The following is a 15,679-nucleotide window of genomic DNA, read 5'->3' as shown; positions in this document are numbered from 1 at the left end:
ATAGATTGGAACCCATATATGACGGTCTGCATAGAGATCTGCATAATACACCCAAACACAGACTATAAATACACCCGATTAAAAATTAAATTTACACCCCTGCTGCAGATTTTAACCCAACACTACCTGAAAGCCACTTGTTGTCCACAAGACCAAAATTAATTAAACTCTCTCTGGTGTATTCAAAATGTCTGATTTACAGGTACTATAATATGAAGTGGTGATCAGATAGATTGAAACCCATATATGACGGTCTGCATAGAGATCTGTATAATACACCCAAACACAGACTATAAATACACCCGATAAAAAATTAAATTTACACCTCTGCTGCAGATTTTAACCCAACACTACATGAAAGCCACTTGTTGTCCATAAGACCAAAGTTTAGCAGAAAATCATTCCAATTCCTATCAAATGAGTCTTTGCTATGAGAGTTTCATTTTCCCTCTCTGCTACATGTAATCAATTGATTCTTAATCTCGTTTTCCTTTTTATTTGTGCTCCGAACTCTTGTAGAAAAACCTGCAACCTTGGTATAGTTCCTGTAAAATTTTCCAGCATCTTCAAGGGTGGTAAAGGTCATTCCAACCTTCGGAACAAACTGGTCATCAACAACAGAGAGGTTGCAGAATACACCATGTCAAAAACTATAAATACACCATGTCAAAACGAAGCTGGAGTTACAGAGAGAAGAACTAACGTCAATGACGAAGAACAAACCAATGAGAAAGGAGAGGAAAAGAACGATCGAAAAACCAGGGGAAGATGCGCGAGAAGAAGAACGATGAAATTTGAAAAGAAAGAAAACAAAGAAGGAAACAAATCTTTTAAATTTGGTAGTTATACAAACGCGGGATCTTTGTATAGCGCGTGTAAGTGACGTAGGAGTTGCAGCGCGTTTTAGTGGATTAGGCGTTAATAAACTTGTAATAGTTACAAGTCCTAATCGCTTGTATACTAAGCTTTTCTCTTTGATAATTTTATAATTGGATATTTTTTGCTATTCTTTTAAATGTCCAAAAATATTTTTATATAAGTTACTTGTTATCCATAAAAAATGTATTTTTGAATTATTTTTATTTTTATTATATTTTAAAATATAGCTTGGTCATTAAGAAATTTATAGAATAATTCTCCGAGGGATTTAATAATTAGTGATAGAAGGTATTTTTGGCGGTTTGACCAAAACAAAATTACTATGCAATCTCTATTTGAGGTTTTCTTGGGTTAGTAAAAAATAATTTGTTACCAAAAAATGACGTGATTACTCGCACGCACACAGGAACTTAAAAAGAAGGTTCACTCATGTCAACTATTATTATTGGCTAGGCCCCAGGACTATGTGGCCACTTCAGTATTTAACTAGATAATCAAAGCCATAAGGCCTGAGGGTCAGTTATCAAAAAACCAATGGCAACAACAATCGTCAATTGTTTTCTTTCCTTGTCGCTCCTAACCCTTATCATCAAAGGTATGCTCATGATTCCTCAAAAAAATCTCGCTTCATGCCTTCTCTTTTTTCTTTTTTCCAACTTTCTTCTAGTTTTCGGACAATAAATATTTTGTACTTAATTTTTCCTTTGTTATACTCGTTGAATATGCTGTGTAATCAGCTCCTTCACCTGTTATATGAATTGAGACCGTTCTACTTTTACTTATTGGAAAAAAAAATACTAAGAAATTAAATTCCAGGATCATGTGATTGTTCGCTGAACAACATCAATATTGGGACAACAAGAACTGGGAAGGAAATACAGGGGAAGCCAGAGTGGAAGGTGACTGTGACCAACAACTGTTCTTGTGCACAAAGCCAAATTCAATTGTCTTGCCAAGGTTTTCAGAGTGCTGAGATTATTGATAGTTCTATCGTCTCTGTGAAATCGGGCGTGTGCCTCTTAATCAATGGCAGACTCTTGCGGGGTTTTGATTCGGTTGTTTTCTCATACGCTTGGGATCCTCCTGTTCTAATGTTGCCAAAAAGTTCCATACTAGGAGCTTGTCCTTAATTTCATGGGACGCTGTGAATTTCAGGCCATGGGTAAAGTTGAGCTATTTCTAAGTGGTTTAAATAAGTATTTGGTTTCATAAAATACACTTTGTTTTGGTCTTGGCCTTCATATTTTTATTTTAAATTATTTAAGTAAAATTTAAAATTTGTCTGTTTCACTCTTCAGTCTTCATCATCAATAATATTTGTGAAGTAATAATATAGCAAAATATGAGAGTTACGTCAACCTGTTTAATACAGCAAATAAAATAGTAGCAAAAATTGAAATAGAATAACTATTAAATTTTATTTTAAAATAATATAAAATATGTCTTAACTAATAATATTAATGTTTATATTATTCATTTTATTAACTATTCGTACCAAATTTAAAAATAAAATAATTAAACTTGTTTGATTTTTTTTAAATAAAAATAAAATATTTAAAATATTAAAGACTAAATTAAATTTTGCTTCAAATGATAGAGATGAAAATAATAGATTATCCAATTCCTAATAAAACCACAAGTACATGCAATATGATTTATTTGATACACATGCAACTATTATACAAATTAATGGATAAAAATAAGTTCTGTGGTAGGTTACGTATAAGATATTAAGCAGTATATATATATATAGACAATAATTTTTGTGGATGTGCATAGAGCATTAAAATGTCTTAATCATGGAAAAAGATGTGAATATATTTGTTGACTAATTTCGTTTTTAAATTATTTTTTTTAAAATCAGTACAATAATTGTGATACGGAACGGAATTTAGAGTAAGATAGAAATAAAAATTAAAGAAATGAACTTATCTATCTTAATTTGATTTTCTGATGTAACGGTTAAGAGAATCATTCTATCTCTTTTGTTTACATCCAAATTTTTTAAAGAAATTTTTATTTATAAAAAATTAATAAAAAAATGGCTACCAGATCTTAGAGGATTTTTATACCTCTTAAGTTTAAAATCCTAATGCATAAGTTCACTAAAATAAAAATGGGTTAAATCATAATTGAGTCTAAAACAAACAAAACAAAATAAAATTAACATAAACATAAAATAAGTCTTAAAATAAATACTAAAAGTGATTCCTATTTGATTCAATTTGACTAACGAGAGTCTTCAATACAACTTGTAAATAGTAAGACTTTTAGTTTTTCATAATCCTTAACCATTGTCTTGTCCAATTCTTGATACATCTTCTAAACAAATGATTTAGTCATGTTTGAAAAACCTTTTATTCTTAGTTGTTGCTCATATAATTGGACCAATTGGCATATGACATTTCTCAGTTTGTCCCACAGAGCTCGTATCATTTTTTCTATCCTAAAATTGATTCGTCCTCGAATCTGTATCCAAATCAAAAGGAGATATGTTAGAAATATTATAAGTAGCTGACACATTATACTCACCTGGAGGTCAATCTTGTAAGCATTGTTATTAATTCTTTCGAGCACCTGAAATGAACCATCACCCATAAAGTCTAACTTGAATTTTCTTTGAGTAGGAAACCTATCCTTTCTCAAATGAACCCATACGTAGTCACTGACGCGAGCCAAACGTCGATCGGAAATTTCACAAAATAATTCCGTTACAAGTATAGTTCCAAACCAACAAATGACCAGAATCAAAGTTTAATTTGTTTGTCACAATGAAAATCAATAAAAATCGAGAGTATGCATGTTATCAGTTATGAGTACAAATGGGGGCGTGGGGTTTGCGGATAAAGAGGCGAGAAACAAAGTGACAAGAAAGTAAAACTAACATCTAAAGAAGTATAAATGCTAAAAGACACTACTGGTAAGGATTGAGAATCAAAGCTTCCTTTTCAAGTTATTGACCACGAACATGGTGACTATCCAGAGTTAATCCCATTTAATCATCTCCAACATCGGGAGAAAGTCAAATAGGCATAATCGGTCTTATAGTAAGAACAATTAACAACTCTAAATCACCAATCAATATCGGACATCAAAGACTCTTCACTAACCATGACATGACATTTATAAGAGCAAACCTGTAAGAACCGCGATTAATTAGCCGCTTATTACATTAATTTAATTGTCCAAAATAGGATTCAAAAATTTAGAATATTAATTAGAAAACTTAAATATATTTTGGACTCAATAGATTTTTCTATGTTGGAAAATGTAATTTTCTACGAAAATAAAATTGCATAAAAACGCGTACTAGTAAATTAGCCGGTAGTACTGGCTTAAGTTTATTCGATACCGTGTGAGAGTAATAAAAACTGTAGAAAAACTTAGAGAAATAATTAAACCAAGCGCTAATTTTAAAGGGGGCAAACGAGCTAAAAACGCTAACGAATTGGACCGGACTCAAGTTGGTCCCATGGCCAACATATAAAACACCTTAAGTGAGGCTAACTCAGCCTATTTCACCACATAACTTAAAATCACAGCTGCATGAGTTGAGAGAAGAAAAGGGAGAAGTTACCATTCATTCTCCATATCCGGTGGCCATAGCTCGAGCTACGGTGTTCCGATTCGCGTGCCGTAAGCGGCTACGCGAAGCTCTCGCCGAACCCTTTAGTTTTATCTAACTAAAGTGGTAAGATTTTTGAAAATTTCTGTCCAGTTCTCACCCGTTGTGAATTTCGAATTTTAGGTTTTGGTTTTGAGTAAATTTTTGTGTTTTGGTTGTTTAGATACTAACCATTAGTGAGGAATTATTGGGTTCTATTCCTAATTTCGGTAGATAAGGTAAGGTTTCTAAAATACCCTTATAGTTTGGTATACTGTGAATAGATTTTGATTTTTATGAAATATATGATGTTAGCTTGAGCAATTGGTGCTTGTTGGAGTTGTCTTGGCTATTTGGAGGTGTTTGGATTGGAATCGTGGCCTAATTTTTGTTGAAAGCTTGTTTGGACTCAAATTTGGTGTATTGTTGATCGTGGAAAAAATTAACCTTCCGCAATAACTACCGGCATGTTCACCGGGTCGTATCAAGTAATTAAACTCACAAGAGTGAGGTCGATCCCACGAGGATTAAAGGATTAAGCAATCAATAGTTGATTGATTATTCTAGTTAGACTATCATAATTGGGTGATAAGCAACAAGAAATGTAAATGGCATGAAAGTAAAGAAAGCAATAAAGTGCAAGAAAGTAAATGGCATAAATGTAAAGTACAATAAAGTAAAGTGCTGAAAATGTAAAGTGCAAAAAATGTAAATAACCATAAAGTAAATAACAAGAACTAAGAATAAAATGAATATTGGGATCAAGAGATATTGCATTCTCCGGATCAATAATTCTCATCTCTTCTTCAATCATGCAACTCATTGACCTCTTGGCAATCATGAGTGATTGAATCCCAATCCCTTGGTAATTCGATCTCCCCAATCTTGATCAATAGCCAATTCCTTGGTCTAATTGCTCATGAAAAGAGATGAAGCTTGGTCCCTGATTATACCACACATCCTCACGGATCCAAGTAATGGGTAGATCTAGCGTCACAATTATCCAATCCCAAAACCCAGATCCACTCAATGTGAGAAAGGATTTCAAGCATGATTTTACGATTCCTCTTCCAAGGTTCACATAAAATCCTAGTGCATTCAATTCCTTTCCCAAGATAAATGAAGAAATTCTTTCTAGTAAATTAAAGAGTGATGAAGAATAAAATTCTTTCTAGTAAATGAAAGAGTGATGAAGAGAAGAAGAAGAATCAAAACTAATCAATCCATCAAAGTACAATAGAGCTCTCTCTCCCAATAGAAAGAGTTAGTAATTCATAACTAAAATATTTACAAAGTGTTATAGAGGTACATGGAAGAGAAGAGAAGTGTGGAAAGGGAGGGGTCCGAAGACCCACTCCCAGTGGAGTGTGTGTCCCTCAAATGATTGATCATCCTTCTATAAAACTAAGGCCTTTATATAGGCTCTCCTAAATTACAAACTTAAATAAAATTGAAAGAAAATTACAATGAAAATGAACTATTCTAGATGCTTCTTGTGGCTTTGATTGGTTGAAAATTGTAGGCTTGCTTGCTTGAAGTCTAAGTGGGCTTTGAGCAACTCTAAATGAACGAAAATGATGCCCCAGGGGTTCTTTGCATGTATGGGCGCTTGTTCATTTAGTTTGGGCGCTCACTTGGGCAGCGCCCACTTAGTGTTTTTAGGGCTCAAAGATGCTTAATATGTGTACACCAATTTCATGCCCACTATAGAATATTATATATCGTTGGAAATCTCTGAATGTTAGATTTCTAACGTCGCTAGAATCAAATCATTTTGACCTCTGTAGCTCAAGTTATCACCTACTTATCGTGAAGAGGTCAAGCTATCAAATACCCCAGCGTGTCACGCCCACTGGCACGCCCAGATGCAGGAATTTCTCTTCTGGAGAGTTAGCCCGGCATGCCATATCCACTGGCACACCTATAGACTTGCCCATCTTGCAGAATTGGTGTTCCATGCCTTTGAACAAGCCACGTTACATGCCCAGTCTTGCAAGGTTGGCGTGCCACGCGCACTGGCACGCCCATAGACATGCCCAGCTTGTGTCGCTGAAAGAATGGTCTTTGTCACCTCTAGATTTAATGTCCACTATGAAGTGTTATATATCATTGGAAATATCTAGATGTCAGCTTTCCAACTCCATTAAAATTGCATCCTTTGGACCTTTACAGTTCAAGTTATGTTCCTTTGAAGATGAAGAGGTCAGGCTGGTATCTCTGCAGGGACGTGTTGTGCTTCTTGTATTTTCGGGGTGCAATGCAACCTTATATTCAGTGTTCATTATAAAGTGTTATATATGGTTGGGATGCTCTGGATGTCTACTTTCTAATGGCACTGAAATCACCTTATTTGGAGTTTTGTAGCGTAAGTTATGTTCCTTTGAATGGTAAGAGGTCAGGCTGGCGTGTGGCCCAGCATGCCACACATTCGTACACGCCCATAGTGCACTCCAGGATGAAATTTCACTCTCTGGAAAGTTGGCTTGGTGTGCCACGCCTAGACACGCCCATATTGAAGTCTACGCCCAGAGACGCCCATTGGCACGCCAGCTACCTTTGCTTGTTTTGTGTTTTTTGCTTCTTTTTTCCACCATTTTCAATAAAGTTAATCAATTCAAAGAGATCAAAGTAATATACAACTTAAGCACAAAAATACTCAATAATTAAGCATAATGAATTAAATTTTGATGTGAAAAAGCATAGAAAAATAACATGATGCGCAGTCATCACAACACCAAACTTAAACTTTGCTTGTCCTCAGACAAACAAAGAATCATGCAATAAATTTTGACAAACCATGGTGAGAAGAGTAGCAATTTTTATGTTCATGGTTGGCTAGTTTCTTATGCATGCTACAATCACAAAAGAGATTCGAATGATTGATGCTTCTATCTAGCTCATTTTACGAAATCTTTTTCTTTATGTTCCTTCCTTGAAACAAGCTTTTCATGCTTTTCTTAGCTTAGCTTCTAGGGTTCTTTGCACCATTTGTTGAATGCTACAACTCTAAATGCTTTGTTTTAAAGTATTACCACTTAATACATAAGCACCACAAGCATTTAATTAGAGGACTTTTTTAGCTCATTTGTTTCTTTTCTTTACTCTCTAATCATTGATACTCAGAGCCTTGAGCTTTGGAGAGTGCTTTTGCACTTGAGTCTAGCCTTGACTCTAAATGTTTTGTTTTCAAGTTTTTTGCTTGATACATAAACACCACAAGTACTTGACAAATGAATTGTCATTGGTACTCAGAGCCTTCAACTTTCTCATTCTTTCCCTTTTCTTTTCTTGCCTTATTTGCATTTGCTTATTCAAGGTTTTCATGATTTCAAAAATTTCATAAAATGTCTAGATAAAAACTTTAATTAAACAAATTTAAATGCAATTGAGCAACAATAGTCATGCTAGCTTCCCAATACTTATATGCTCATGCTAACTTCTTTAATTACCTTGTTTGTTTATGATCATGATGCTTAATTACTTTGAACTTACAAAATTCAAGATGGTAATCATGATATCATAGCAACATGTTACAATTCAAAAATCAAGCTATGCTTATTCACAAGGAATGACACACATGCATATACATGGAAGAGAAAACAATCATGCAATTGAAAATACTAGAAACAAATAAGAGAAAAAGAAACTTTACCACCTTGTCGTTCATTTTCATTGTTGTTGTTGTCATTTTCTTCCTATTTTCCCTTTCCCACAACAATAAAATAGTGGTGATGGGGTTTATGATGGTTTATAAATGTCTTAGAACAATGAAATGTGAGTAATGCATGTGGTTAGGCAAGCAAACTTAAAGATACAATAAAGGCACAAGAAACAGAGACATGAAGATTGCCTAATAAGTGATGTTGCATGATACATTGCATATAAAATTAAGTGGCACACCAAACTTAGTGTGACACTTTCAATTGGAATTGATGCAAGTATCCAGTGAAGAATTGGAAACAAATTGTTGTAAGGCAACATCAAACTTATCTTATGCAATCTCATCTCAATTTATTTGAAAGAAAACTAAGTAAATAAAGAAACTGTTATGTGTCAATAACACAATCACCAAGAAATAGGGAATTTCCTTTTGTCACCAAGGAATCCTTAGTGAGGCATTAACATAAACAGTTGATTGGCAAGGGAAAATAAAGGAACAAAAGTAATAGAAACAAAATAAAAAATGTCTAATCTAGGTAATCAACCAACCAGTAGTTTGTTAATCACAATTAATCCCTGGCAATGGCGCCATAAACTTTATCGTGGAAAAAATTAACCTTCCGCAATAACTACCGGCAAGTGGACCGGATCGTATCAAGTAATAAAACTAACAAGAGTGAGGTTGATCCCACGAGGATTAAAGGATTAAGCAATCAATTGTTGATTGATTATTCTAGTTAGACTATCATAATTGGGTGATAGGAAACAAGAAATATAAATGACATGAAAGTAAAAAAAGCAATAAAGTGCAAGAAAATAAATGGCATAAATGTAAAGTACAAGAAAGTAAAGTGCTGGAAATGTAAAGTGTAGAAAATGTAAATAACTATAAAGTAAATAACAGGAACTAAGAATAAAATGAAAATTGGGATCAAGAGATATTGCATTCTCTGGATCAATAATTCTCATCTCTTCTTCAATCATGCAACTCATTGACCTCTTGGCAATAATGAGTGATTGAATTCCAATCTCTTGGTAATTCAATCTCTCTATTCTTGATCAATAGCCAATTCTTTAGTCTAATTGCTTATGAAAAGAGATGAAGCTTGGTCCCTAATTATACCACAAATCCTCATGGATTTAAGTAATGAGTAGATCTAGCGTCACAATTATCCAATCCCAAAACCCAGATCCACTCAATGTGAGAAAGGATTTCAAGCATGATTTTATGATTCCTCTTCCAAGGATCACATAAAACCCAAGTGCATTCAATCTCTTTCCCAAGATAATTGAATACTAAAATGAAGAACGAAATTCTTTCTAGTAAATCAAAGAATGATGAAGAGAAGAAAAAGAATAAAAATAAATCAATCCATCAAAGTACAATAGAGCTCTCTCTCCCAATGGAAATAGTTTGTAATTCATAACTAAAATATTTACAAAGTGATATGGAAGAACATGGAAGAGAAGAGAAGTGTTGAAAGGGAAGGGTCCAAAGACCTACTGGTGCGCATGTACACAAAACCCCACACTTTTCGTACAATAGCAATAGCAACAACTGGGTCATCAAAGTAATACTTGAGCGAGTCAGGGTCGATCCCACGAGGATTGTGGCTTGAAGCAAGCTTATGTTTGTCTTGCAAGTCTTCTATTCCAAATCAAAGTATGGACTATTATATATTGTTGGAAAACTCTGAAAGTCAACTTTTCATAGCTTTTGAGAGTTCTCCATTTAGATTTCTGTAGCTCCAGAAAAGCTCTTCCAAATGCAGGCAGGTCAGATTTGAACACCATCTGCAGTACTTTCTTTGTCTCTGAATCATACTTCTACTCCAGCTCCTCAAATTCAGGCAAAAAACACCTGAAAAGGTATAAAAACATACAAACTCAATATGGAATCAAAAAATGTGAATTTAACACTAAAGCCTATAAAAACTTATTAATAGAAACTAAGTAAAACCTATTAAAAACTATATGAAAACTATGCCAAAAAGCATATAAAATATTCCCTCATCACAACACCAAACTTAAACTGTTGCTTGTCCCCAAGCAATTAAAAAACAAATAGGATGGAAAGAAGAGTAGGATGCAATAAATTTGTGAGTTTCCAAAGAAGCTCAGTCAATTAGATGAGCGGGACTCAGTAGCTTTTTGTTTCCGAATAGTCTTGGCATCTCATTATCCATTGAAAATTAGGATGACTGGCATCTTTAGGAACTTAGAGTCCAGATGATATTATTGATTTTCCTAGTTCAGCTCTTTTTGGTTCTTGAACATATCTTCCAGAGTCTTGGCCGTGAACCTAAGTACTCTGTTTTCCAGTATTACCACCGGATACATTCATGCCACAGACACTTTAACTGGGTGAACCTTTTCAGATTGTGATTCAGCTTTGCTAGAGTCCCTAGATAGAGGTGTCTAGAGTTCTTAAGCATAATCTTTTTACTTTGGACCACGACTTTAACCGCTCAGTCTCAAGCTTTTCACTTGACACCTTCACGCTACAAGCACATAGTTAGGGAGAGCTTGGTTTAGCCGCTTATGCCAGGATTTTATTCCTTTGGGCCCTCTTAACCACTGATACTCAAAGCCTTGGGCCCTTTTACCCTTGCCTTTTGATTTAAAGGGTTACTGACTTTTTGCTCTTGCCTTTTGATTTAAAGAGCTTTTGGCTTTTTCTGTTTGCTTTTTATTTTTTCCCACCTTTTTTTATGCAAGCTTTTTCTTTTTTCTTTTTGTTGCTTTTTCTTGCTTCAAGAATCAATTTTTGGATTTTTCAGATCATCAATAATATTTTCCCTTTTTCTTTATTCTTTCAAGAGCAGCATCATAAAATTCAACTTCAAATATGCACTGTTTACTCTTTCATTTAGAAAACTAAAGCAATGTAACCCAATCAAATTAATGTAACTATTCTTTATTGGAAAGCTTAAAAATATATGCATCTTTATTTCTTCTAAAAAATTCTACTATTTTATTCATTTTTAATGATGATAAGAGGAATAATTCATAGCTAATTGGAAAAAATAAAACTAATTAATACTATTGCTTATTTTAATTCTAAAAATTAAAAGACATAAAAAAATAAAATTTTAATTACTACTAGTGATCATGTAACCTAAATATGAGACATATGAATTAAAATAACAGAAATATGAAAAATAGGAATTAGAATAGCCACAGAGTTGAAACTCAATAACCTTCAGCTTGTGGGATGTTGTTTTCTTCAGGCCATGGGATGCATGTCTCTTCAACTTGAGGGGCGCATGGTTCTTCAGCTGGAGGGGCCCTGGGTTCTTTAGGAGAGAGCTTCTGGCATTTCAACTCCTCAAGCTCACGCTCTTGCTTCTCCTGCTCTTTGATCAAATTTGTAAATCATGCTAGTCTGATCTTTCTGCTCCTCTCTGAGCTGATCCAGCGTGCCCTATAAGTGAATTACAGATGCCTTCAGCTGTTTCCAGTACTCTATTAGAGGGATCTCTTGGGATGCCTCTAGTGCCTTTCTCTTTAGGTTATCATCTTCTATGTTAGAACTCTCCATCACCTGCTTGGTGATTGGATTTTTCAATGGAATAAAGTTATCCACTTAGATCAAAACCTTAGCCTCTTGGCATAGGCAGAAGATGAGATTTGGATAAGCAAAGATGGCTTTAGTGGAATCTTTATTTGCCAGCTTGTAAATCTCAAAGAGAATTATTTGGTGGACTTCCACCTCATTCTCCATCATGATACAGTGAATCATTATTGCTTTTGTAATATTGACTTCAGATCGGTTACTTGTTGGGAGTATGGAGAGCCCAATGAAGTCTAGCCATGCTCTAGCAACAAGCTTGAGGTTGGCCCTTTTTAGCTGGCATGGCTCTTCTTTTGTGTTCTTATTCCATTGAGTTCTAGGTAGGCATATGTCCTCTAGGACTTGATCTAGCTTTTAGTTGGCTATAACCCTTCTGTTGTATCCAACTTTGGACTAAGGATCACTTAGAATCTCCCATTCTCTCTTTCAAATCTTCTCTTGGATCTTTGAGTATTCTTCTTCTCCTCGGTTAAATCCTACTTCAGGGATTACTGCCTTTTTGCTCATTATCTTAAGATAATGTTCTTCATGTTCCTTGGTGAAGAATCGAATAGGATTTAAAACAACTGTTGAGTAGTCTTTTTTCTTGTTCTTTGGGACGGTCGTGCCATTTCTTGGAGCCATGGAATTGAATTCTTGATGAGAGAACAAGGCTCCTGCCACACCAAACTTAAAAATTTGCTCGTCATCGAGCAAAAAGTAAGAAGGGAAGAAGTGAAAAAGAGAATAGAAGAGGGAAAGGGAAGAGAGTGTTAGAATGAGGAGTGGTTAGTGAGGGAGAGAGGCACGGTTATGCAAATATATAGGGAAGGGGGGAGGGATTTTCGAAAATAATCATTAATAAAAGATAAATATTTTTGAAAAAGATAAAGAAAAATATATGTGATGACAAGTCATCTTAGCCTAGTTTTACTAGCCATTTTCCTTTGTTTTTAATAGGTTTTATGCACTTTCTTGAGTTACAAGTAAGCCATTTGGGAAGAAATTTATATGTATTTAGATTCAATCAACCATGAATAAATTGATGCATTTTCATGAGGTTTTGTGCTTGATGATCGGATTTTTGACGGTATAGAATTTCACAAATGAATTCTCGTTGCAAGTATAGTTTCCAAACCAATCAAAAATCCTTTCATACAAAAGATTGTTTGTCACAAGTAACAAACCCCTAATTTTATAAACCGAAGTATTCAAACCTCGGGTCGTTCTGCCTAGGAATTACAATAAAATGTCTTGTTATTGGTTGTGAGTTATTTTGGGGTTTTGATAAGAGGCATGGAAGATACATTTCAACAAACACATAAAGTGCAATAGAAGTAAACATTATTAAATGCAAGAATTAAAGGAATCTACAACTACAAAAATAAGAGATCAACAATAGAAAAGCAAAGAAGACACATTTATTATGAATTACCTCTTATTGAATTGGAAGAATGTAGAAAGAACAATACTAGATCTACAACAAAATATAAGAACAACATAAAGGAAATTACAACAAAAGAAAAGAATAGATTAAGATGAATGTAGCAACAAAGAATTGAGAGATAGAAGTAGAAGAAGGCAAAGATTAAAACCTAGATCTAAGAACTAAACCTAATCCTAATCCTAATTCTAGAGAGAAGAGAGAGCTTCTCTCTCTAGAAACTACCTCTAAACTAATCCTAATGAGTGTGAATGAACTCCCCTATTTTGCTCTTCAATCCTTGGCTTTAAATAGCAGTTTAGGCGCCAAAGTTGGTTGAGATTGGGCCCTACAACCCTTGAGAATTCGTTGGTCATGTTTTCATTAAAAAATCATAAACCAGCATCGACGCACACGCGCACAGCACGCGTACGCGTCCATGGGGTGATTCGCAAGGTGCGCGCAAGCGCCAGATGCGCGCGCGCGTACATGGGTGAGTTCAACTTCTTTGGCTTTTCATGATTTCTCCACTTTGCATGCTTTCCCTCTTCACTCCTTTGATCTATTCCTAGCCCTTTTTCAATCTGAAATCACTAACAAACATATCAAGGCATCTAATGGAATCAAGGAGAATTAGATTTAGCTATTTTAAGTCCTAAAAATCATGTTTTCACATCTAAGCACAAATAAGGAGACAATCACAAAACTATGCTAATTCAATGGATAAATGTGGGTAAAAGTTGATAAAATCTCTTAAAATCAATACAAGATAAATCGTCAAAACGGGGTTTATCAACCTCCCCACACTTAAACCAAGCATGTCCTCATGCTTAAACCAAGAATGAAGTAAAGAGCATGGCATTTATTCAATGGAACTAACTAAATGCAATCTACCTATATGCAACTATCTACATGAATGCAATTGCTTGATCAGAATAAATCAATTCCCACGAAGCATATATGCACAAGGGCTAAGGACTAGCAAGACTAATCCACAATTGAATTGAGTTATTAAATATTTTTTACAAACTTGCATGAGAAGAGATGATCATAGGTGGAAACATGTAATTGAGCATCAAACCCTCACCGGATGTATTTGCACTCTATTCACTCAAGTGTTTAGGGTTGATTCTCTCAATTCTCTCCTAATCATGCTTTCTAAGATTTGTTTTTCTTCTAACAATCAACAAATATTTCATGCATGCATACATATATCATGAGGTCTTTTCTTTGGTTGTAATGGGGCTAGGGTCAAGGTAGGATGCATAATTGGTCAAGTGAGCTTGAAATTTGAATTTTTGATAAGCTTAAACTTCCCACCTAACCTATGACATCCTATACAATTAAGTTTTAACCTAACTACCCATTTTTCACTTTTTCACATACTCATGTATCCCTTTTCATTTCACAACACTCATGCATTGATTTTATTGAGCTACACTTGCTTTGGGGTATTTTGTCCCCTTTTTATTACTTTTTCTCTTTTTTTATCTTTCTTTTTCTATTTTTTTCTTTTCCATATTATTTTTTTCTTTTCTTTTTCTTTTGTTTTTCTCATTTTTTTTCTATATACAAGAACCTCAATGCATAAGGTTTTACATTTGATCAATACATGAGTATGTACCCAATTCCCAATATTTTCAATAACAATACAAAACTAGCCTTTTATTCACCCAATGTCCCAAGGTTCCCACACTTGAATGATACTCACACACACTAGCCTAAGCTAATCAAAGATCCAAATAAGGACATTTATTGTTTTCCGCTTTAAGGCTTGTAATGTGCTAAATTAAAGAACCAAGTGGGTTAATCGTAGGCTCAAAATTGGCTAACAAAGGAAGATAAAAGGTAAGGCCATTTGGGTAAGTGAGCTAATGAAATGATGGCCTCAATCATATAAATGCATGAATACACAAAATAATGGACATAGAGACTCAAACAAATCAAGGATTACATTCATAGAAAGAGAATAATGCACACAAGAAGGAAAATAAGTGGTTATAAGATGTAACACACCATTAGGCTCAAATCTCAATTGCTTGTGTTCTTAGCTCAAAAACATGATCCACAAGATATATAATTCAAGCAAGTTTAATGAAAAGTTTTCACTCATATCAATTGGTGCCCTATAGATAGAAATCTTGAAAAAAAATTCATTATTTTGACTAAGCTTATTGTGTATATGCATGCAAAAATAAGAAAATGCAAGTAAAAATCCTAAAATCTTAGAATGAAATGCAAAAGTGTTGGAATTAGAAACTTGTCACCCAAAATCGCCGACCGGTCGGACGACCTCCCCACACTTAAAAGTTTGCACTGTCCTCGGTGCACTCAAAGATGAGCAAGGGGGTACGACGACTCTCCGGATTGCTACGTGTTCTTAGTCTTGCTTCCGTTATTGCTCGTGGTGCATTCATCATGAAAAACAAAAATATAACACCATAAAATGAGAAGATATAAAAGCAAGGAAGCATACATTGTTGGAATGAGGTAAATCACTAGAATGAGGTGAGTGAATTAGTGTGACATGAATGACAAATAAGTGTGTGAATTCTAAATT

General features: G+C 34.4%; 1 protein-coding gene across 1 annotated transcript; it reads left to right on the top strand.

Moving 5' to 3' along the window:
• The first annotated feature begins 1,332 nt into the window (after positions 1–1,332).
• Positions 1,333–2,169, top strand: LOC107474405 (uncharacterized). Its single transcript, XM_016094029.3, has 2 exons — positions 1,333–1,474; positions 1,696–2,169. Exons 1-2 carry the CDS (start codon positions 1,414–1,416, stop codon positions 2,007–2,009), a joined length of 375 nt encoding a protein of 124 aa, XP_015949515.1. The 5' UTR covers positions 1,333–1,413; the 3' UTR covers positions 2,010–2,169.
• The last annotated feature ends 13,510 nt before the right edge of the window (positions 2,170–15,679 follow it).

The sequence above is a fragment of the Arachis duranensis genome, chromosome 2 (assembly GCF_000817695.3).
Source record: "Arachis duranensis cultivar V14167 chromosome 2, aradu.V14167.gnm2.J7QH, whole genome shotgun sequence".
In the NCBI taxonomy this organism is placed as follows: Eukaryota; Viridiplantae; Streptophyta; class Magnoliopsida; order Fabales; family Fabaceae; genus Arachis; species Arachis duranensis.
The sequence above is the reverse complement of the archived record's forward strand: the minus strand, read 5'-3'. Positions and strand labels throughout refer to the sequence as shown.